General features: G+C 39.1%; 1 protein-coding gene across 2 annotated transcripts in view; it reads left to right on the top strand.

Annotated features, from left to right (window-relative positions):
* NRCAM (neuronal cell adhesion molecule) overlaps positions 1–22,213 on the top strand; it is a 191,008-nt gene that overhangs the window by 99,649 nt on the left and 69,146 nt on the right. Inside the window, exons 5-7 of one of the 2 annotated variants that reach the window (XM_054692554.1) lie at positions 16,725–16,925; positions 19,005–19,022; positions 21,992–22,097. In XM_054692554.1, coding sequence (XP_054548529.1) covers positions 16,820–16,925; positions 19,005–19,022; positions 21,992–22,097 — 230 coding nt within the window. In that variant the 5' untranslated portion in view covers positions 16,725–16,819. The remainder of the gene's footprint in view (positions 1–16,724; positions 16,926–19,004; positions 19,023–21,991; positions 22,098–22,213) is intronic. The other variant, XM_037511627.2, reaches the window with a different exon arrangement.

The following is a 22,213-nucleotide window of genomic DNA, read 5'->3' as shown; positions in this document are numbered from 1 at the left end:
AAAGATGTTAAGTCATATTATGTTTTCATACACATAGAATTACTCAGTAGTACTATTATGGTATGTTTTAGAAGCAACAGGCAAAGCAATATGGAAAGGCTTCTAGGAAGATCTGCATATATTAAGGTAAATAATACATGCAGGTAAGGTATATAATATATATAATAATATATATCCCTGGATGGTTCTTAAATAAATTTCAAGAATCCTTCAGGCTGCTGGGATCATCTGAAGTCTGGCTCAGGCTGTTTCTGGCTGTCTAATATGTGTTTCTCACCGACGGCATCCACCCAACATGAAAATGAGCTTTTCTGATAAAGTCATCCCCAGCTCTCTGGAGTGGGTCACTTATGAAGAGGCACGACATCTAGTTTCCTACATGGTTTCTGGGTGATGTGCTCATGGCTGGGGTGAAGTCTTCAGAGAAAGGTCCCATGACTTGAAGCAGTGACACAGTCTGGTTCATGGGTGGGAAGTGCCTTCACTTGCCAGATGGTGCTGGTGGAAAGAGGCTCTCGGTGGCCCTGTTTCTGCCCTGCCTGATGAGGAAGCTCAGAGGTGAGCAAAGCTGTGCAATCGGCTCTTCTGCTGCTTTGCACCTGTTAGTGGAGAGGCCAGGCTATGTGAGTCACTCGTGCACAGAGGGATTCTTTTAACCTTTGGAGTTGGTGTCACTCTCATCCTCACAGATGGGAAGAAAGGGCATTAGTTCTCATTTCTATCAAAAAAAAAAAAAAGGAAGGAAAGTAATGAAATTCTCTTCTGTGAAGCTGTTCAATGAACAAAGTGAAATGAGGCAAACACATAGAGTAATATTATTCAGTTATTCTTCCCGAAGTCTAGTGTTTGAGAGGAAATTAAGGTTTCTGGCCACAGGGCATCAAAGTAGTTCCTGAGAGAGTGAGAGTGCTTATACCATTTGGAAGATGAGGGTCTGCATGGGCTGTGATATTCACACTGCCTTCCAGTGTGTGTTCACAAGTCAACCTGGTAGCCAAACTTGAGAAGTTGAAGATGTTTAAGAAATGCATCTGTAAGTGGTGATGTAAAAACTTCTGCATAGAATGAAAAAATTGTGCCAAAGGAGTCAGTCTGTAGTTGTGTTTCCAGTGAGGCAAAGGAAAATAAAAACTGACCTGAAAGGATTTATGATGAAAGAATATGACCCAGAAGAAGCAGAGAAGAGGAAAAAATTCTAGGCAATGAAATATAAAGAATTTTTACATGTGAGGGTCAATATGAGCCGCCAGGTATCTTGTGTTCCCAAAGTAGAAAAGCCCAGCAAAAGAGAGAAAGTACATTAATAGAGATACACTTCTTGCATGAAACTTGTCCTATCAGTCTTCACAGAGGAATAGGCACTCCAGGCTTGAAGTAATAAGACTTGCATATTCTTGAAAGAGTGCTAAAGAAAGATTATGGACTTGGAACCCATAGGACTGGGTTCAAATCCTAGTTTGAATTCTCCATGTGAGACCTTGAATGAGTTATCTGGCTTCTGTGAACCTGTTTCCTCATTGTATAAAATAAGAATGAGAAAATTAAAGCAAGCCTAGGCACATGGTGCAAGGGAGTACTGGTTTCTGTTTTCCTTGGCCTAGGGTTGAAGAGTGAGTCAAATCACAGGGGTTGGGGGTTAGGTATACCCAGGAGCCAGTCATGGGTGTTACTATACTTGTGGAGCATAAATTCAACCTGTGAGACTTTGGAAATCCAATCTAAGACTGCCTCCCACTTGTCTTATCCTAGAGTTCCCCAGAAGTTGAGCCAGAGACCCAAACTTGTGCAAACATAGTTTAGTTGGTAATGTCATTTCAGAGAGGAGAAATGTAGGACTGGGTGGGAGGTTGCGAAACAAAGAGGTAAAGCCAACAAAAGGATGCATGATGATATTGTTGGATCCCACCCCAGACCCCTACGGGGGCATATGAAATACATTTCAGGACTACTTTACAGGTTGCAAAACAGGGATGTATTCATTCTCGGGCTCCAGATCCCCATTGGTCAAGAGTGGCCCCACAGCCTTGTTGGGTTGCACATATCTGAGTATAGATTCATGGGCTATTGAGCCACAAATTAGGTATCCAGTACAGGGAGCATGGGATCCTTATGAGGGTCAAGGTGAGGTCAGCATCTAGGTGTACCTGTGCAAAGGTACTCAAAGCCTGCAGGGAAACAGGCCCCTAACAGCTTTGGCTGAAATATGAGAAGCAACTGAGAGGAGTTTGAAGTGGTACTTAAAAGAGCTCCAATACCTTTTGGAGATAATTTTTGGTCCTTCTTCCTGGTGCAGTTTGTTTTCAATCTGTTGTCCACTAGTCCACACTCACTCCTTCTGCATCGCAGTCACCCATTGGCAACTTAGTGCCCCACTGGACTGCTCAGATACTTCTGTCAATCAGTTCATTTTTATTAATGTTTATCATGTACTCAGAAACTTGTCAGCAGTTGAGTGTGTGAACACCCCAGATTGTAAAGCTTCCCCAAGTGTCTTTTTCTGTGGTTTCCAAGTTCCACCCACGATTGCTACATAATTTGAAAGATTAATTTATTTAATTGTGCCTGATATCTTTCATGCCTCACTTCAGAGCCTCTTGTCTGCCCCATATCTTGTTCCAGCCCTGTGTGGACTCTGACCAGCTTTGCACCAGTTCACCTCTCACCTCCCACCCAAGTCTCCTGTGTTGACTCCATTAGTGCCCATGCCTTGGAGTGCACCATCCAGAGATGCAGGGGCACACTTTTGACCAAGCAGAGCCTGAGACATCTTTTTCTTCCTTTCACCACCCCATCCTAGGGCTGGTTCTGAGTTGCAGTTGATATAGCTTCTTGGTAGTGTGGCCTGTGAATTGAAGAGACTGTCATAGTCAGCAGCTTAGTAGACTTTCCAGTCCTGGATCTTCTCAGTTTCACCCCCCTTGTACCTCATTCTTCCCTAAGATTCTATTTCTTGATAAAATAATAGCTCACTCATTTCTTCAACAGATATTTGGACAGCACACACTATGCACCTCAGTTGCTACAAATAGAGAGGTATTTTATAGCTAAGATTCAATGGTTTATCCAGCATCAAATATTTTCCCAGAACTAATATTGTATAATTCCCTTTCTTGGAATGCAAGAAATCCTGGCCACATGATCTGAGCTGGGTTTGCCTGAATGGGTTAAGGACACAGAGGAATCAGAAGCAAATGTAATCCCACAAAAGAACGCAATGACAAGTAGAGGAGGGAAGCCAGGGACAGCCCCGCAGGAGCAGGGTACATGCAGTAGCCCATCTGGGGAAACATGTATCAGAGAGGCAGGAGGTCAGGAGCCAAGGAAGTTGGGAACTGAATTAAGAAGGATTAGGAGTGGACTGAGAAATGGAGTAGGAGACAAAACAAGGCAAAAATAGTCAGGACCTACTCCTGAAAACAAGAATACCAGGAGCTTCTTCATGGGTCTGCATCTTGGGAACTTAGTGCCCCACTGGATGGCTTATATATTGCTGTTCTGTCAGTCATATTTCAAATTCAGTTAATTTTTATTCAATTTATTAATGTAACTTATTATTGCAGATAATTAGAAAGATTTTTCAAGGCATTTCAACCAATCACCCAATAACCCATTTGTCAAATTCTCAGCTCGTTGGGGTGCTACTTCAGAAGGAAGTAGAGGAAAATAATCAGCAATCACAGCACAAAGTGAAGAGTGCTTTTATAAAAGTGTGTGTAGGTTCTTTGGGAGACTTTTTCTGCAGATCTGCCTTGGGCAGTCGAGCTTTCTGTGCCAATGAATGTATTCTGTTCTGCGCTGTCCAACACAGGGGCCACCGGCTGGCCACATGTAGCTAGTGGGCACTCAAAATGTGGTTAGTGTCACTGAGGAACTGAATTTTTAAAAATTAATTTTAATTCATTCTAACTTAGTCACATATGATTAGTGACTACTGGGTAGGCAGCATAGTCCTAGAGGATGACATCTTAGCTTAGTCTCCAGGAATAAGTCAGTGTTCTCCAGGCCAGGAGGAAGCCGGGATCAAGGAGGGTGAGTGGAAAGTGCTGCAGGCACAGGGAGCATCCGTGGAAGGCGTGGGAAGAGTGTGTCTGTCCACTGGTCTAGAGACGGAGCAAGTGATGAGAAAGGAGGCTGGGAGAGTGCCCACAGGCGCAGTGTGTGACAGGCCTTGGAATTTTAACAGTCACCATGTATGGGACCCACTAAGCTCCTGAAATGTTCCTGTGCACATTACTTATTTATATCACTATCCTTTCTACGGTCCTGGAGGTAGGTAAATTAGCCCCATTTACCAGTGAGAAGACTTGACACAAAAAGTTTTATTTTACATGACCAATGCAGCATAGCTTCTAAGTGGCACAGCTGGGATTTGAACTAGGGTCTCACTGCATAGCCCATTTTTCTTTCCACCCCATCACTTTGCCCTACAGTGTGTCCCACATGGGGAGCTTGGACTTTGCGTCATTATAGCGAAGACTGTTGGGGTTTTCCCTTGATGGGCATGAGTCTAAAATTAAGGAGCAAAAGGAGTTGAGAGGACTGAAAAGTAAGAGTGGTCTGTGAGATAAAGGCTGGAAAGAGAAGGAAAAAGAGATTAGGGAATTCTTGAAGAGTGGGAGAAATATGAGGCTGAAGAGTGGGGACTGGAAATAAGAGAAAGACCTTCAGGGAGGGACTTTGTGGTCAGAGGGGATTATTGCCATTTTAGCAGATTTTCAGACGAAGGACTACCAGTGGGTATTCTCAACCCTGGAGCTGAGGGTGTTAATTGGTGAAGACAGCTTTGGCCAACTGCCCATTCACCACACAGATTAACTCCTTCTCCAGGTGAAAGCTCAGCTTCCTCTTCTATGTGGGGGCACAGATTCCCCAAAAATGAGTCTGAGTTTAATTATTTTAATATTTACTTTTGGTGCTTTTTTTTTTTTTTTAGCTCAGTGAGATAGAAATAAATGGCATTTTACTTTTAAAAATGTTTATAACCACAGCATGCTAAGCTACATAGAGGTGAGGAGGCTACATTGTGTATGTAAAAAGGGGGCATATGCCCTTACCTGAGATTCTTGACAAAATAGATCCTCTCTGCCTGACTTGGATTTTTGTATGTTATATGCCTTAATGACATACTAAAGCGAATATGAGGTTTAAAATGATTTTGATTGAAATCGGGGTTACATAGACATGAGTCAGCATACCATAAAAATCATTTTGAGAAATGCTGAAATTTTTCCTAAACTAATTGGCACATGGTGCTAGAAATACTTCTTCATGAAAATTAAAATGTGACTTATTTTCGTTGGCATATTGATTTTAGTTAGACTAGGTTCCTAGCTACATGTCTCCTCTCAAAATTACTCCTTCAATAATTCAGTTAGACTTATAAATGAACATATTATTTGCCATTTCTCTCAGTTATGTTTAACTTTTAAGAAGTTACCAAACTGTTTCCAAAGAGGCTATAACTTTTTGCATTTCCATAGCAGTGTATGAGATTCCAGTTTCTCCCATCTTCACAAACACTTGATATCATTGCTTTTTTTTTTAATGTGGCTATTTGAGTGGATCTGAACTGGTATCTCATTGTGGGGGTTTGACTGCATTTCCCTAATGATTACTTTACAGTATATATTTGAAATTATATTATTGATACAAATTTTATTGAATAGCATTTCATATATTTATTAGTCATTTCTATGTCTTCTTTGGGAAAGTATCCAAATCTTTTACCCATTTTTTTGTATTGAGTTGTGTTATTTTTTCAGTTGTAAGAGTTTTTCTATATGGCTATGAATATGTCTTTCATTAGCTAAATGATTTATAAATATCCTTCTTTTAGTCTGTGACCTGTCTGAATTTTCTTACTGGTATCTTAAAAAAAATGTTAAAGTAAAATTGATGTATAGCACAGAGGTTTCAAATAGATCATTATAAACTAACGCCTCCATATACTGTGTTATGCTCCCCACAGAAAGTCTAATTCCACCCTTTACAGTATCACTGACCCCTTTTACCTGACTTCCTATCCCCTCTCCCCTTGACTGCTGGTAATGAATTGGTTTTATAATCGAAAGCTTATTTTTGTTATATTTAATTCAATTGTGTATTTTGTTTTTTTATGTACCACTTATGAGTGAAATCATGTGTGTTTCTCTCTATCAGACTAATTTCTCTAAGCATAATTTCCTCTAGGTCTGTCCATGTTCTTGCAGATGGCAGGATTTTGTCTTCAAAAAATATATGGCTCAGCCATATATATATATATGATATATATATATATGCTCTCTCTCTCTCTCTCTCTCTATATATATATATATTATATATATAGTAGTGTTGAGTAGTGTTTCATTGTGTACATACACAGCATCTTCTTTGTCCAATCATGGTGATAACCCTTAGATTGTTTCCAGCTCTTGGCTCTTGTGAATAATGTTGCAATGTAGACAGAGATGTATATATTTCTTTGAATTAGTATTTTTATATTCTTTGGGTAAATACCCAGAAGTGGGACAACTAGATCATATGGAATTTCTATTTTTATTTTTTTGAGAAATTTCCATACTGATTTCCATAGCTGCACCAATTTACATTCTTAGCTTATTGGTGAATTTTGAAGAACATGTTTTTAATTTTGACGATGTTCAATTTATCATTTTTTCTTTTATGGGTCATAGTCTTAGTATTGTATCTACAAAATCCTCCTAATCCGAGGCCACAGAGCTATTCTTTTACACTTTATGTCAAAGGTGAAAATATTATTGACTTTCATTCCTTTAAAAATGGCCAGGAGTGATCTGGATGCCACAAGAGTAATTTGGCAATCTCTGCTGGTTTTATGGTTTAGTGGTTGTGGTCATAATAGGGGTCAGGAAACCAGGTGTACTGTTGTTATTTTACATAATTATAACTTGGCTCCAGCAGCCTTATATTTTCTCTTCTGCTGAGCACTACACTCAAAAATTCCCTTCTGCCTAGTTTCAGCCTGTCTTCTCTCTGACCACCCCCAGCATCAGGCAATCATTGATCTGTACATAATTGATTCTCAGATGATTGAGTTAAATTTAATTGAATCCTCTAAAATTCCCTGCACATTTTACTCTTTGCAAGAGTAGGCTCTTGATACTTCTTTTGAGAGAAAAGCACTTCAGTGCACTGTACCCAGCTTAGTACTTTGAAACTCATCAAATATCATAATAAAATCAAAACTCAATAACACTGCATTTAAGTTCATTCAGCCTGGCACCAACTTGCTGTTCCTCCCTCTCCCCTCCCCCAGATGTTGTCCTTCAACCTCACCTGGGCATTTGCCAGACACATGATGTCATTCCCTTGGTGCCTCAGTGACTTGGCTCCAGCTTCCCTCTTCTCCACCTGGAGTAAGCATTCTTGTTACCTTTCCAAGCAGCATTACCATCTCACCTCCTGAAGTCTCTCTTCTTCCCTTACAAGCAGAGTTGGTTGTCCTTGGTGCACCCATTTGGCTTGGGTCCTGCTGCTGCTGCAGCATTTACTACATTGTTTTTACAATTAGTACTTATAATAGAGTTCATTTCCCTCTCCCAAATTCGTATTTGAGCAATTCAGGGGCACCAGCTATGTTGAATTCACCTTTGAATTTTTCCCCAGAGTAGCTGAAATTTAATGGGTATGCGATGAATGCTTTATTAAAATGTTTACAACCAATCCTACAAAAGAATATCAAAGTGCACTTAGAGCTCTAATGCTGTAGTTTTAAAGCTTCTAGGTAAAAGTGAGTACTCTCCCATTTAAGCTCCTTTAAGTAAGTACTCTCCCATTTAAAATGCCCAGCCTGGCAGACTTCTTTGGGCATCATTGCCTCTGTGCCACTAGCGTGAGCTTTGTTTTCAATTTTATAGACTTATACTCCAGTTAGAATTTTTAGCATCCAAGTGTAGATTACTATCTCTTATGTCCCCATCTTGAGCAAAATATACTCAGAAATGCAGCTGGGAGGAAGGCAGAAGAGGTGGCTGCACCTACACAGCCTTGCCCCACTCCATCATCCTGCACAATGCCACTTCTGAAAGCCTTTCCAGAAAAAACACCTTCATATTTACAGTAAATTAGAGCATACTCTTTTGCAGAGGTAATCATGCCCAGTAAATATCCCATAGGCACCTGGCATTTCCCAGACTCCCTTATGGGTAGAGTCATTGCTTCTGGTCAATGGGATGTAAGCAAATGATGTGTGTGTTGCCTCTGGCTGGAGACAGTTAAGAGCAGATCATGGGGCAATGGGGAGTCATATATTCAGATGGTAACATCGCAAAACCGTGGAGCCTCTGTCTTTCGGAAGCAGAGCCCCCTGCCTACCCACCTTGGACATTAATGTGAGTGAGGTATAAACTGTATTGTGCTAAGCAGGGAGATCTCTGGGTTAATTTCTTGCTGCAATATAGGCTAATTTTCTTTCCTGCCCCCCCCTTTTTTAAAATTTTTTTTAAAGATTTATTTATTTATACAAGCACTGGGCACAGTCAGAAGTGCGGGAAGATGAGAAAATTCACCAGAGCCAGAGCGGGGAACAGAACAGGCAGACTGATGAAGTACACTGCTGAGGAGAGCAGCGGGCGTGGAGGAGAGGTCTGCGCGCCATGTGGGACCCTCGCTGGCAGCTGGGGATCGAACCAGCACTGCAGACGCTGGCGGGCAGCTTCGCAGCCTAGTGCTCAACCGCTGTGCCACCAGGGGAGGCCCCTTCTGCCCCTGCTTATCCCTGAACCCCATCTTCCCCATTTCATCACCATTAGGAGAAGACCACACACTGAGATTTTAATCCATGCCCTGCCTCTCCACCTTTTATAGTTTTTACCATTTAGCCAGAATGAGAGTTTGTAAATCCTGGATTCTTATCTTTGAAATGTGACCCAACGATTTTTGTTCTTTTTTTTAAGGGAGTAGTCTGCCAGGCATTCCAAAATACTACTATCTGCCATTAAATGACTGCCGTTAGCCATGTGTTGTTTACTTAACAAATGGAAAAGGTGTACCGCATTTACAAACCACTAATCTCCCCTATGTTTTTTTTTCCTCCAGTAGGTCTTAATAAACAATTTCTGATCCTTAGATATTTTTAGTGATATTTGTAGTTATCTCAGCTTGCAAGAGAATAAATAGAGCCAGAGCTTATTTCAGTGACTCTACAAATGTTCCTGAAGGTTACTATTATGGCCATATTCAGAATTAAATTTCCATTTCTCAGACTTTACCTTTAAAGATTTTATTTTATTTTATTTTTTTACTTTTATTTTTTTAAATTGAGCTTTGTTTCTTTTTTATAATCAGAAAGAAATCAACCGGGAAGTAATCCTTGTAATGAAGACATAGACCAGTTTTTATTCCTTGGCTTCTGCCTTCTTCTCCTCTTCTTCTAATTCCCTGTTTGGTAGGTGAGTGGTCTGTTTCATATACATGTGAGGAAGGAGAGAATAGACAGACAACCAGACAGACAACTTAGTGGAAGGTTTGTATTTGCTTCTTTGCATTAGAAATAAATTGGTGTTGATGCTTAAGATTCTAAATTAGGGCTACTCCACAATTATTTTAGTGTAAACAAATTTGTTTGATACCAGTTGTAACCATCTTCTATTCATTCATTGTGTTAGAAATGTAACAGTGTGCCCTGAGGCTGCACTAAAACGTGGTGGAAGAAATGTGTCTAGAAGAAAACAAAACGATAAATCATTTTTTAGGGGAAATTTACATACCAGACAGCATTAAGAATTTCTCTATTTCTAACCATGCTTTCTTAAGGAAATCTGTGTATTTGAACCATCCTCTTTTTAAAAATATTTTCCTAATTCTTTTCTTTAATATTATTTAAAAAATTTTTTTCATCATTGTTCATTTTTAAACAATATTTGCTTCCCCCCACCCCCTCAGGTGTAGTCCCCATAGAGTTTCCTTCACCAGTGCACCCGTGCACCATCACCTCAGTCCCCTGTGCTCCTCCCTTCTTACCTCCCTCTCATTCATTTCCCTCCTCCTCCCCTGCAGCATGTCTCTGATTTATAATTGTCCATTTTTGCTTTGTTGTGTTTTGTACTGTTACTTTTTTACACTGATATCTTATTGGGTTCCCCTATATTCCTGCTATAAGTGAAACCATCCAATATTTTTCTTTTTCCTTCTGGATTATTTCACTGAGCATAATTCCTTCTAGTTCCATCCACATTGCTGCAAATGTCATGAGTTTATCTTTTTTGATTGCTGAATAATATTCCATTGTGTATATGTGCCACATCTTCTTGATCCAGTCATCTATTTTTGGGCATTTGGGTTGTTTCCAGGTTTTACCTGTTGTAAATAGTGCTGCAATAAACATAGGGGTACAGGTGTTCTTTTGAATCAGTGTTTTTGTGTGCTTTGGGTAGATAGATCCCTAGTAGTGGAATTGCTGGGTCATATGGTAGTAGCTCCATTTTTAGCAGGTTAAGGAATCTCCACACAGCTTTCCATAGTGTGAACCATCCTCTTAAATATGCATATTTGGGTCTTTCTGGTTGGTTATAAGCCAATCTCTGTCTTAATTAATTGTTTCACATATCTGTATAACAGATCACAACCAAATTTTGTAGACTGAAAACAATATTTTTCAAAATGGTCACCCTCAAGTTAACCATGCGAGGATAACTCAGAGTGACTCTTTTTCTACTGCTCCTAGTGCTGCCTACCAGCTTCCCTCTACCCTTGACACCTCACAACCTCTGCGTTCTCATGGTTTCCCATGCTCCTTACCTCTTTGTGACCTTTGGCCTTTGATCCTGCTCCAAATTGTTGACCTACTAGCCTCTGCCTCTTATTCACCCTCCACAGGGGAAAGGAATGTGTTACTACTTCATTGGTGACTCTTCAGTTCTCTTCAACAGCCAGTCCTTTCTGAAGCTCTGCATGATGCTGCCTTAGATCAAACACCCACCCTTGATTCTTCCTGCCTTGGTCAAGGTGTTGGGGTCAATGCCAAGAAACAGATCATGAGCATAGCAGGCATTCAGAGTGGAATGGTCTCTCTCCATTCTCTTTAGCCAAATGAGGCTGGATTTGAAAGTGGGAGTGAAGAAGGCTTTTTTCCTTCCTTTAAAAACCACTATTCTTTCTCTCTTACTCTACTCATTCTTCCTTTTTCAATTAGTTCTCTCACCCCTGAAGCTGATCCTGATTACTGTCATCGGGTAACTGGACAAGTGTGGAACAGATGACATCCTTGGTCAGTGTCACTACTAGTCTCACACATAGAAACTTTTCATTAACCATTCGTAATCATTTGTTTTAGATCTCTTAATTATATCATTGTCTCATATTATCCTACTTCCTTTCTTGCAGTTGCTGTACTAAATAAAAGAAGTGTGAAAAGCCAGTATCCAAATAATTTAATGAGACATTGGTATTTTTGATGATCAGATTTCAATTTCAAAAAGATCTTAACCTTTCTAAATAGAAGAGGTTCTTAAAATATTAATATGTATTTGGGGGAGGGGAAATATAGATATTATAATATACATGTTTATATACAATATACTTGCATATATTATATATATTAAATATACTTCTCTACCAGTGAAACATCCCTAGAAGGATTCACAAAACTTGGTAATAATAACCCTCTCAAAGGAGAAGCTAGGTTGCTTACTTTTTAATTACGTTCTTTTGTACCTTACGCTACATAAGGTACATATATTGCCTACTTTTAAAGTTAACATTTTAAAATATGTCTTGTCTACACTGACCTAATTGGCAGTTCCTTTGCGAGGCCAGGGCCAGCATGTGGTACATTTTAGGCTGGCACCACTCACATGGAACCCAACGTGAACAGGCCCTTGAAATTGTACTGTGGGCAACACTGTCAGGACCTTCTGCAGACATTTTAGAACACATTAGCTTCTCACTTTTTTAATATCAGGGACTGAATTTGGTAATTCTGTTTGCTTATTGGCTAAGTGCAAAATGAGGAGATGTCATATGGAGGCAGTGTGAGGAGACCAGAAGTGCAACACTTTTCTTAACTGGGGCTGTCAATCTGTCTTTGAGCCAGTGACTGCCATCCTGCATCTTGGATTCCTTATAAGTGAATTTGGAAATGTAATAGAATTTACCTTTTAAGATTAATAATAAGACAGATGACCTAAGTTAATGCATGGAGGAAACTCACTAGGATCCCTGGCACATGTAGGTACTCAATGAACAGTATTAATGATTTTTTTCCTCATCTGTTAAATAGATGTAATACCTTTTTTCCTGTTTTCTTGGATTTTTATGAATCTCAAATAAGATAACCGGTTATTGTCTATGAGGAATGGAGATTTGAGCTATTATCAATGTGCTAACATTTGAGCTATTATCTGTTATTTAGGTAAAAGCCACAGGTTAGTTACCATTCCCGAGGTTCTATTACAAGTTCTGACTCCAAGATTCCTTAGAGAAACCCTGGTATAGAACTTCTTTGAACCAAGATAAATCATAAAGTTTGCCTTGTTATTTGAAGAGATTGTTAAAATCTTTACAGTCACATACCCCAGACTACATTTTTCTGCAGTTGTTGCTGCTTGCTGGAGTTGTGTGTTTGCATCAGCTGTGATGGTGTTGAAATCCAGTCTCCATTTCTTTTAAACCTTCTTCCTGGAGTCTCAGACTCAAGTTTTGTGGTTGAAAAACACAGGCATGGACAAGAAATTAATTAATATTCTTAAACTTTATGATAGATATTTTAAAAACTATAAAAAGTGACCATCGCTGAGTTGAAAAACCCCTTTCGCAGCCAAGGTGGTTTTTATGCCGGGTTAGCTATCAGTCAGTGAGGCTAGCCACATGGGTCCACTGAGCAGTAATTAGTGTGTCAAAGGGCATCCAGACACATAAGCATATTTGTTTAATGACTTAGAGAGTAGATCATGTTACATTGTGCCATCAGCAAAGGACCACTTGAGCTGGGATGCCAAAAAGCACAGAGTAGAATCAGGTGGTAAGTAATGCATGACCTTCCAGTTCTGGCAGAGCTGATAAAAATTTTTAAATTAAAATAATTTCATCTTTTACTTGAGAGTAAAACATAGATTTTATATTCTTTCTAATGAGAAGAATTTTAAAGTAAGTCATCAGAGAGCTTAATTTCTCAGAGTTAATGTAAATCTTTTTTCAAATTTTAGATTTTGCTTTGAAATAATATGGTAAATAATGCAGGGAAATGTTTGCTCTATGATTAAAATCAATTTTAGGCCAAAAACGAAAGTGAAGGAGCCTTGAATTTTTCCTTTCCTGTTTCAGAGATGCTGTTGGAATATTTGAAAAGTTGTTTTGGATGGAGTTAAATGAACTAAAATATTAAAAGACTTTATAGTGTCTCACTGCTCTGAGTCATTCTAACAGTATGTGTACTTTTGGATACCGGGGTGATTCATATTGGAAAGGTGAAGCTGCTATCTGTCTTGCTCAAACCTGCTTTGAAATGGCTGTGGCAAATATTTTTGCAAACTACAAACCATATTGCACTAACATGCTTTTTAGCCTTGCCTAATTGTGATGCTGTTACTTCAACTTGGGGCTTTATTCGTTTAAGTGTAATTGCATAAACACTTTTAGCTTAGTCATGATCCTCTCTTACAAGTGAATGACCACCATTTTCGAAGGTAAACTGCAAGGCAGGATGTTCATTCGATACTGAGTGCAGCGGTGGTTTTTCTTTGTGAGATGTGCAGAACACATTGCTCTTCCTGAAAGAAAGCTCAGTTTTCTGTAGCTGTATTGGATCTTCCAGTTGGACTTGGTACAGGGATCTGATGCTGTATTGGGTGGTTCACCTGTGATGGCACACGAAGGAGGAGAGGGTGATTTTCCACAGGCAGGATTCGAGGATAGGCTGGACCTTGGTTTTGTCCTCGCAAACAGAACCCATGCTAGAGACAGTTTTGTAGCAGCTAGCTTACAATTTCTGAGGAGAGGCTACATCTTCAATTGTAGTTCATGACCTCTGCTCACTTTGAAGATTTACTTGTGTCTCATTAAGTAAGGGCTTTCTCAATTTTTCTTCAAATCTTTAATTTTTATCTACATCAAACACTGCTAAAATGTGTAGTATTTTATTCCTTATACTCTGAAAAGGTAAGCAAGTTGAATGGTGCTTTCTTGTACATGAAGTTGTTCAACAGCTTTCTCTATTTTAAATAGTTGAGGCATCCAGGCAAAACAAATAATAAATGAAGAGCTAACAGAAATTGTATGTGTGTGTTTAAGATCTTATAGACATTACAATTTATTAGTATATGTTTTAGAAAGTTTATTAGTTCTCAAGTACCTATTCAGAGAGCTAGGCACTTAAATCAAATAAACTCAGTTAGCTTGACACATAGAACAGTCAAACAGCCATTTGTTTTCTCAATGATTGTGGCTGTAGGGTATAACATCTCAATGATTTGTGGTATGTAACATCAACTTGTTTCAATGTCATTTGTTTTTATTTTCTCTGAAGTTTATTTGTAAATTCAGAATTTAGACTTCTCAACAGAGAAATCATGAGAGACCCAAGTAAATTTAATTAAATGGTGTAGGTATGTTTTGTACTCAAAGTCAGTCTGATTTACATTTTAGTTAGAAATTTTATGTGCTTCTATACCTGCCCCTCCATGTTTAATGGACATGATAGTTTATGTGTTAAAATATAGAGGGACAAATTTCCTGCCTCTTAAATGAAACCATGTAGTATGGATGTTTCATTTGCAAAACAATAAATTTATATGCCTATAAGGTCTATGTTTAACATACTGAGTCCTTTCTTTATATTTGTTTAGCAGTAATTGTCCAATTACAGCTTTAATCGGGTTTAAATCAGCACTTAATTGTTAGTGAAACACATTAGCAGCATTGTTTCATTTTCCTTTTATATATTTAAATTCTAATCCACTTACAGATATTACAACTAATTTAACCCTACTGATTAGAGTTAGCTTTTTTGAACCAAGTCTACTATAAATAGTCTTAAAATAGACTATGCCTATCTGAATGCATCTACATCCTCAAAGATTTTTTTTTAAAAGATAGATTTATTTTTTTATTTTATTTATACAAGCACTGGGTATAGTTAGAAGCGCAGGAGGGTGAGAGAATTCACCAGAGCCAGAGCGGGGAGCAGAGCAGGCAGAAGGACCCAAGTACACTGCTGAGGGGAGCAGCGGGTGGCAGGAGAGGTCTTAGCGCCATGTGGGCCCCTCCTCCAGTGGCCGGGGAGCAGCCGGGGATTGAACCAGCACTGCAGAGGCTACGGGCAGCTTCACAACCCAGCGCTCAACCGCTGCACCACTGGGGAGGTCCCTACATCCTCAAAGATTTTAAGTCTCCATTTCTTTTCCCTTCCCTCACTTCATTTTTTCCCCTACCAATATTTATTTATTCCCTACCATGTGCCAGGCACCATGATGGACTCTGAGGACACACTGAGGAAAATGAAAAACACAGCCCTTACCCTGAGGATATTTTCATTTAGTGAGAAACACACAAATGATAAAATTTACACAAATAATTTAGTGATCAATCTGTGGGAGCTACCTGTATTTGTAGTAATAGCATCCTGCCACCTTCTTGAGAGAGCCATTGATCACCTGCACCTCTCTGCATTAATGAGAAGTCTTGTTTATATCTATCATTCCAAGTAGGAGGTTTCACTGGGATACAGGTCTATTTTCTGTTTGTGTCCATGCTTTCCTATGTACAGAAAACACTTCATGTTTTGCATGCCATGCAAAGCAAGGCATACTATACATAGGTGATGGAGGTGACACAATTTGTCAGGAGGAGAAGACATGCATACCAAAAAAAAAAAAAATCCCATCTACTTATCCATGTATCAAGGTACATAGTATATTGGATTAAAACAAAGAATTTCAGAAATTCTTAGGGCATGGAATGAGTACTAGCTTGGACTTGTAGCAACTGTTTTGATTTTGAATGATCTATAAAGAAATAAATTGAACTTTGCTGAGAAAATATGATAGAGAAGGAATTCCAGGTAAAAGAATAAAAAAGGGCAGGAAAAGTACAAGAAATATTTATATGGATATAAAAGATAAGGTCAATAGGCTAAATTGAGGCCAGAGCATGGGGAATTTTTTAATACCTGTTTGAGGATATATTGGGCTTTATTTGGTAGAGACCACCCATATAACTACTCCCAATATTTAATCAAAGAAGACCCAGTAGAAAAAAGTAATCAGTACTATTCAGGAAGGTAATTGCAGTGAGGAAGGCCTGCAACTCCATGCCCTGGCATGTCTGTTGCCAGCGTCAAGGTAAATCAGTATTTGGGTTTGAAGCAAATTTGGAATAATCGCCTGAACTTTCCCAGAGATAATCTGTAGAATGGAGACACCATTACATCTCCCCATTAAAGTCACATTCTAACCATTTTATAAGTCAAGTTTTCCTGAGCTATTAGGAAAGACCCTAGTAACCTCTGATATAAATGCAGATATTTGAAATGGAAAAAATCATAAGGATGGTAAAGTAGGTGGAATTTTCTTGACATCACTACAAATATTCCTGACCTGATTTCAGCTGATTTATGAATAAATGATTATCCCAGCCTTGAGAGTTAAATATTTAAAAGTCAGCTTCAATTTAGAGTTCATGTATAATACAGAACTGATTTTCTGTACTGCAGACTTCCACTCTTCATTTCCTCCCTTCTAATGTGCTATCATTCTTATTCTGTCCTTTTTCAGTTCCCTGTGTGAAAATTATTTAAACATTGCACGCAAAGCTTTTGTGGAAGAAGAAAAGGAAATTCAGTTTGTGGGTCTCAGCAGGAGTTAAGCTAATGCAGCTTAAAATAATGCCGAAAAAGAAGTGTTTATCTGCAGGCAGAGTGCCCCTGGTTCTTTTCCTGTGCCAGATGATTAGTGCACTGGAAGTACCCCTTGATCGTAAGTATTAACATTTTAAAGCTATTAGGCCCGGGAGTCAAGCCTCCCTGGCAGTTACCATCACTCCGAACTGTGTGAATGGAAGGTGTCTGTGTGATACTGAAAAGCTAATCAAAATTAATTTGGTTTTTACCTTTAGCACCTGGTGTTTATAAAGCATCACACCCTAGAAAATGTCCATTGAAACGGTCAGACACATTATCCTCCCTATCATTATCTTCCCACCAGATGCCTTTTGTGAACCATGGAAAAGATTCCCTGAGAGGGACTTGTGGACTGCCCTGATCCTCCCAACAGGGGACTCTTTACAAAGCTGGCCTACAAGAAAACGATATGAATCCCACTTTACAACAGTCAGGGAGACTTCCCCACTGGTCCCTCTTTGTTTCTCCATTCTCTCCCTTCACAAGCTGAGTGCCCTTGAAATGATGGGGGATGGTCTCTCAGCCAACCCTCTGTATCCCCAAATACCCATAATTTATTTCTCGTGATACAGACAAGGCAATTGACTCTCAAATTTTGAATCTTAAATATGTATCTGAATCTAGGAAAGGTATTTCATGTAAAGCCTACTGAGTGGTCTTTGTTTAAAAAGCACAAAGATCAAGATATAAACTTGCAAGAGAGCTATTTAAAAGGTACCACGTAACTGCCTATGTTAGCCCACTTATTTGCTGATAGAAAAGCTTATGCTGTGCTCGCCCAGGTCTGAATGGCCCATTTGTGAAAAGTAAAGATAATGCTAGATTCCAACTTGTCTCTTCTTCCTGCAATGGAAAGCAGAATATCAAATCTGGACAATTACTGTACTTCAGAATTGATTTATCCTTTATCCCTAATCTGCATGACCTCTTTAAATCCATTAGCTTCCTGAATAGAACATCTGTTTGGCAGGCTTTCCAAGGTGCAAAGAAGATAGCACTTTCTTTGGGCTGTTCAGTTGTTGAGATGTCAGTTTTTGCTAAGGAAGTTGCAACTACCAGTAGGGTGACATTAAGAAGAGATGTGGTTTGCACCACACTTTGTTGATTCCAGTCTAAAGCACACAAAAAACAATATTTCCTTATTTAAAAAAATATTCAATGACCTTAATTTCAGCTTTCAGAAAGAAAATAGGATTGCTTTAGCCAGTAGAATGAAAAGGTCTACGTAAGCATTTGCCTTAAGATATACAAAAGAGAGAAAAGCACTTGAGAGAAATGTTATTGTTCTCTCTTGTGTTAAATATATTCCCCCTTAATCTGACTGCTCAATCTAACAATCAGAGGAAAACAGTCACCTACGGCTAACTCAATTATCGCTGCTAATGGAGAAGAGGCATAACCATGATGAAAAGAAAGTCACGGATAACCCAGGCACTCCTGCATTAACCTTTGCAAGTAGTAATGACAAGCAGCACTGCAGAATCCTTTGAACTACATGCTAATGTAATTTCTTCCCTGCCCTTTTTCCTCTTACCCCTTCTATATGAACTGCTCCTTGGTGTGGGTACTAGCAACCCTGGGTAATTGAGGAATTTTGCACCAGAAATATGCTAACAGTCTGAAAAATTCAATTGCTGACTTGGGGATTAACTGTGGAAATATAAAAACCAAAAACCAATGTTGGACTTGCCTTGTGTGGAGCCTTGTCATTGTAGCAGTGTCCTATTTTAGGTGTTATTACCATGGGCATCGTGATGTCTGGGATAATAGCATCAGACATGACACAGAATGTGACAACTCAGATTAATTGCAGATTTCAGCTGTTTTTCAAATTAAACATAATTACTTGTCCGGCACAACTCATATGGAATGGAATTAGTCATTCCTGTTCCCGAGGAATCATTTTTTGCCTACAGCATTCCTTTTGTTCTTCCATATGCTCATGTGGGGTAGGTGCTACAGGAATAAACAAAACCAATAATGGGACATTCTCTTGCAACTTCACAATTTCAGTCTTTGCTATACTGTATTTTTAGGGCAAATGAAATAGAAAAATGCCCCTTTTATCTTCAGGGTTCTAGCATTCTTGTTACTAACATCTGGTTTTCTTTAATCCTGTTTGCCCACTCACCTGCTGATATTGATGGGGGAAAAGCAAAACTTCTTGAAGACTGTAAGTGTCTTTCTGTACTTACTAGGCAGTGTGAGCATTTGACTGTGTCTTTGTTTTTGAATTAATACTATGACTTAAATGCATAATGTTATGTTTTGTGACTAATGTCTTTTTAAGCATGTGTAACATTCCTGTGACTAAACAGTACATTTAAATTCCAAGAAGAACATATAATATATTCCCTGCATGAATTCTGGAGACTTGGGTGTTAGTCTTTTTCTTTACCAATATTCTGCTCTACTAACTTCTAAGCTTGATTCACATCTGATGTAACTCAATGAGAAAATTCACAAAATTTGGAGAGAATCACTAAATGCTATTATATGCTTGCTGGAATGAAGACACCTCTTTCCGTGTTTTTAAGCAGGTGGGTGCTTGGCAGCTATATGCCGTCTTACTCCCATTCAGCCTGCCGGACTATGCAGACTAATGTTTCTAGGTGTCACCACTGTAATGGCCTAGCAGATCTGAGCACTGTTAAAGTGTGCCAAAAAACAAGTCAGCAGCCCCACTCGCATCTTTTCTGAGTGGTTTGCTCTCAGTGGAAACTTCAGCTACCTCTCACAGTTGGGCAGCTTCTGCTGTCTAGCAAAAACAGTTTCCAGGCATTAGATTGTTCAGGGAATTTGTGTAAAATACCCTTGTTCTAGATTACATCAAATTATTTGTTAGTTGCCAGGTGACCTAAGCACTGTTCAAAGACGTGTGGATGTACAGTGAATCCGAGCAGTTAGGAGGGGCAGGTGCTCTGTTGCAGACACATGAAAGAAGAGAACTTTGGGTTCTGTCTCTGAAACCTCCAGACTTGCATCTCTTTCACTTGCAGAAAAGCAGAAGGAAATAGACTGAATCAGTCCTAAGAATCCCCTCACCCATCACCTGTGTCCACCATTACCTGGATATGGAATTCTGGACTTTTCTCCCTTCACCCCAAACTCTATACTCCCAGAGTCTAAAGGATCACTCAGAGGTGAAGGTGGCCTAAATATAAATGAATATGATAATAATTAAAAACAGCTAACATCTGTGAACCATTGTAGCATTGCAATGTATAGGAATTTTACGTAAATTGTTTATAGCTAACCTTTCTAGTGATGTTAGGTAGTAGATAACTACTTGTTAATCCCGAAAGTAGGGTTCACAGAAGTCAAGAAATGTGCTAAAATCTTCTAGCTGGTAAGAAAAAAAATAAACAGACTAGTTCTTAACCATTATACCAAACTGCCAGCTAGCACTGGGAACTGACAGGGCTGGAACCAGGGATGAGGTTCTCCGTATGTGGTGGGAACTGGTGGGGGTGTATCTTGCTAAAGTAGGGCAGTTGCTACTGTCCAATATCATTGTATGTGACAGGTGCACCATAAGTGATGAAAATAATGTATTTAGTTTTTGATCTATATTTTAGGTGTTACTTGGATGTTAGTAAGAGATGTCTGGTGGACACCAATAAGACTGGAGACAAGGCAAGAGAACAAGCCATGTTTGCAGATGTATAAAACACTGGACATGGAAGTGGTAAATTTAGTATCAGCAATGAACTAGAGTAAAGAAAGACAAGCTCAGAGGGAAAATATTAAACTTTGGAAAAGGCTTGGCTGGCAGGTATAAGAGGTTTCACAAAGAAAGCACGTGGGAGAAGAGCAAAGGGAAGATCCAAAAGATGAAACCCTTAACTAATCCAGAGCAGGAAAGAGCAGGAAAGGGAAGTGAGAGTCTAAAAGAAACTTGGGGTCAGTTGCATGATGCAGACAGAGCAAAGCACCCGAGCAGGGCTACTGCCTTGCACTACTCTGGGGTACCATTCACATCAATTCTGGGCCAGGTTTCTCAGCTTCAGTGCTGCACATTTGGGCCCAGTTCAGTGTTTGGGGAGCTGTCCTGTACATTGTAAGATAGTTAGCAGCATCTTCAGCCTCTACCTATTGGACACCAGCACCACCCCCCACCCTCAGTGGTGACAATCAAAATCTTTTCTAGATACGGTCAGATGTCCCCTAAGGGGTGGGAGCAAATTGCCCCTGGTTGAGAGCTACCCATCTACGTGGGCAGCTTTCTCTGGAGTTGTACAAGGCAATGGCTTCTACCAGGCAGTTTAGTTCTCTTCTTTGCCTTCTTCCTCCCTCGTCAAGCCATTTTGCTGCCCCGAGTAAGAAAAGGAGACCCTTTCTCTTATGTACAACCCTATGATTCTGTGATTCTGATTTCACAGGAAGAACATGGTGATCTTAGAATGATTGAACCTTGCATGTCCAGCCGTTCCGATTAAATTGTTCTTCTTCAGTTTCTCCACACAATTTAATAATAAATGATCAGACACTATTTTGAAGAGTGTCTCCTTTAGTAGAAAACTTCCCAATTCTACTTATCTTCTAAATAAGATGGTTTTATCTGTTCCTACTAGCTACCCACCTCTTGGCTCTACTAAGACATGTTAAATCTCTGTCTTTTAGAAATAAGTTTTTCAGATTTATTTGTTCTCTTTCTCTCTCTCTCTCTCTCTCTCCCCCCCCTCTCTCTCTCTCTCTATATATATATATATTATATATACACAATTATATGAGCACACTCATACTATAAGTCAGTTACTTTTACATATTTAGCTCATAATTTTAATTTCATTGAAAGGCTCATTTGAATCAAAGGAATCCAAGAAATTTCTCATTGTTACATCAGAAAAGAAGCTCTCTTTATATTAGACTTACAATAGTAATTATTTTCCCAAACTTGTAGTGCGGGAAAATTGGCTTTGTGAGTGCATATAAAGGCACCAAAAGGAAATTGTATCTCAATTTTGAATTTTTAGAAAAATTTTAGTTAAAAATCTACTGAGGTATGTACAGCCACAACAGAAATTACTGAAAGTATTTGGAGCATATTTAGTTTAGGGTCAGGTATTTTGACATAGAAAAAATGATTGCTATTATGATATAAATTATTTATTTCTTTACATTCTTCTTTCTACAATGAAGTGGTACAACCTCCAACCATTACTCAACAGTCTCCAAAAGATTATATTATTGACCCCCGGGAGAATATTGTCATTCAGTGTGAGGCCAAAGGGAAACCTCCTCCAAGGTGGGTGTGCTTTCTGTTTTGTTACAGGACTAAAAGTAATCACTGATACTAATTTTGAAATTAATTTCAGGTCCCACATATCTCTATTTGTCTTTCTGCTTGATTAAAGTGCATTT

This window comes from Talpa occidentalis, unplaced genomic scaffold (genome assembly GCF_014898055.3).
Source record: "Talpa occidentalis isolate TD23 unplaced genomic scaffold, MPIMG_talOcc4v2.1, whole genome shotgun sequence".
Lineage (NCBI taxonomy): Eukaryota > Metazoa > Chordata > Mammalia > Eulipotyphla > Talpidae > Talpa > Talpa occidentalis.
The sequence above is the reverse complement of the archived record's forward strand: the minus strand, read 5'-3'. Positions and strand labels throughout refer to the sequence as shown.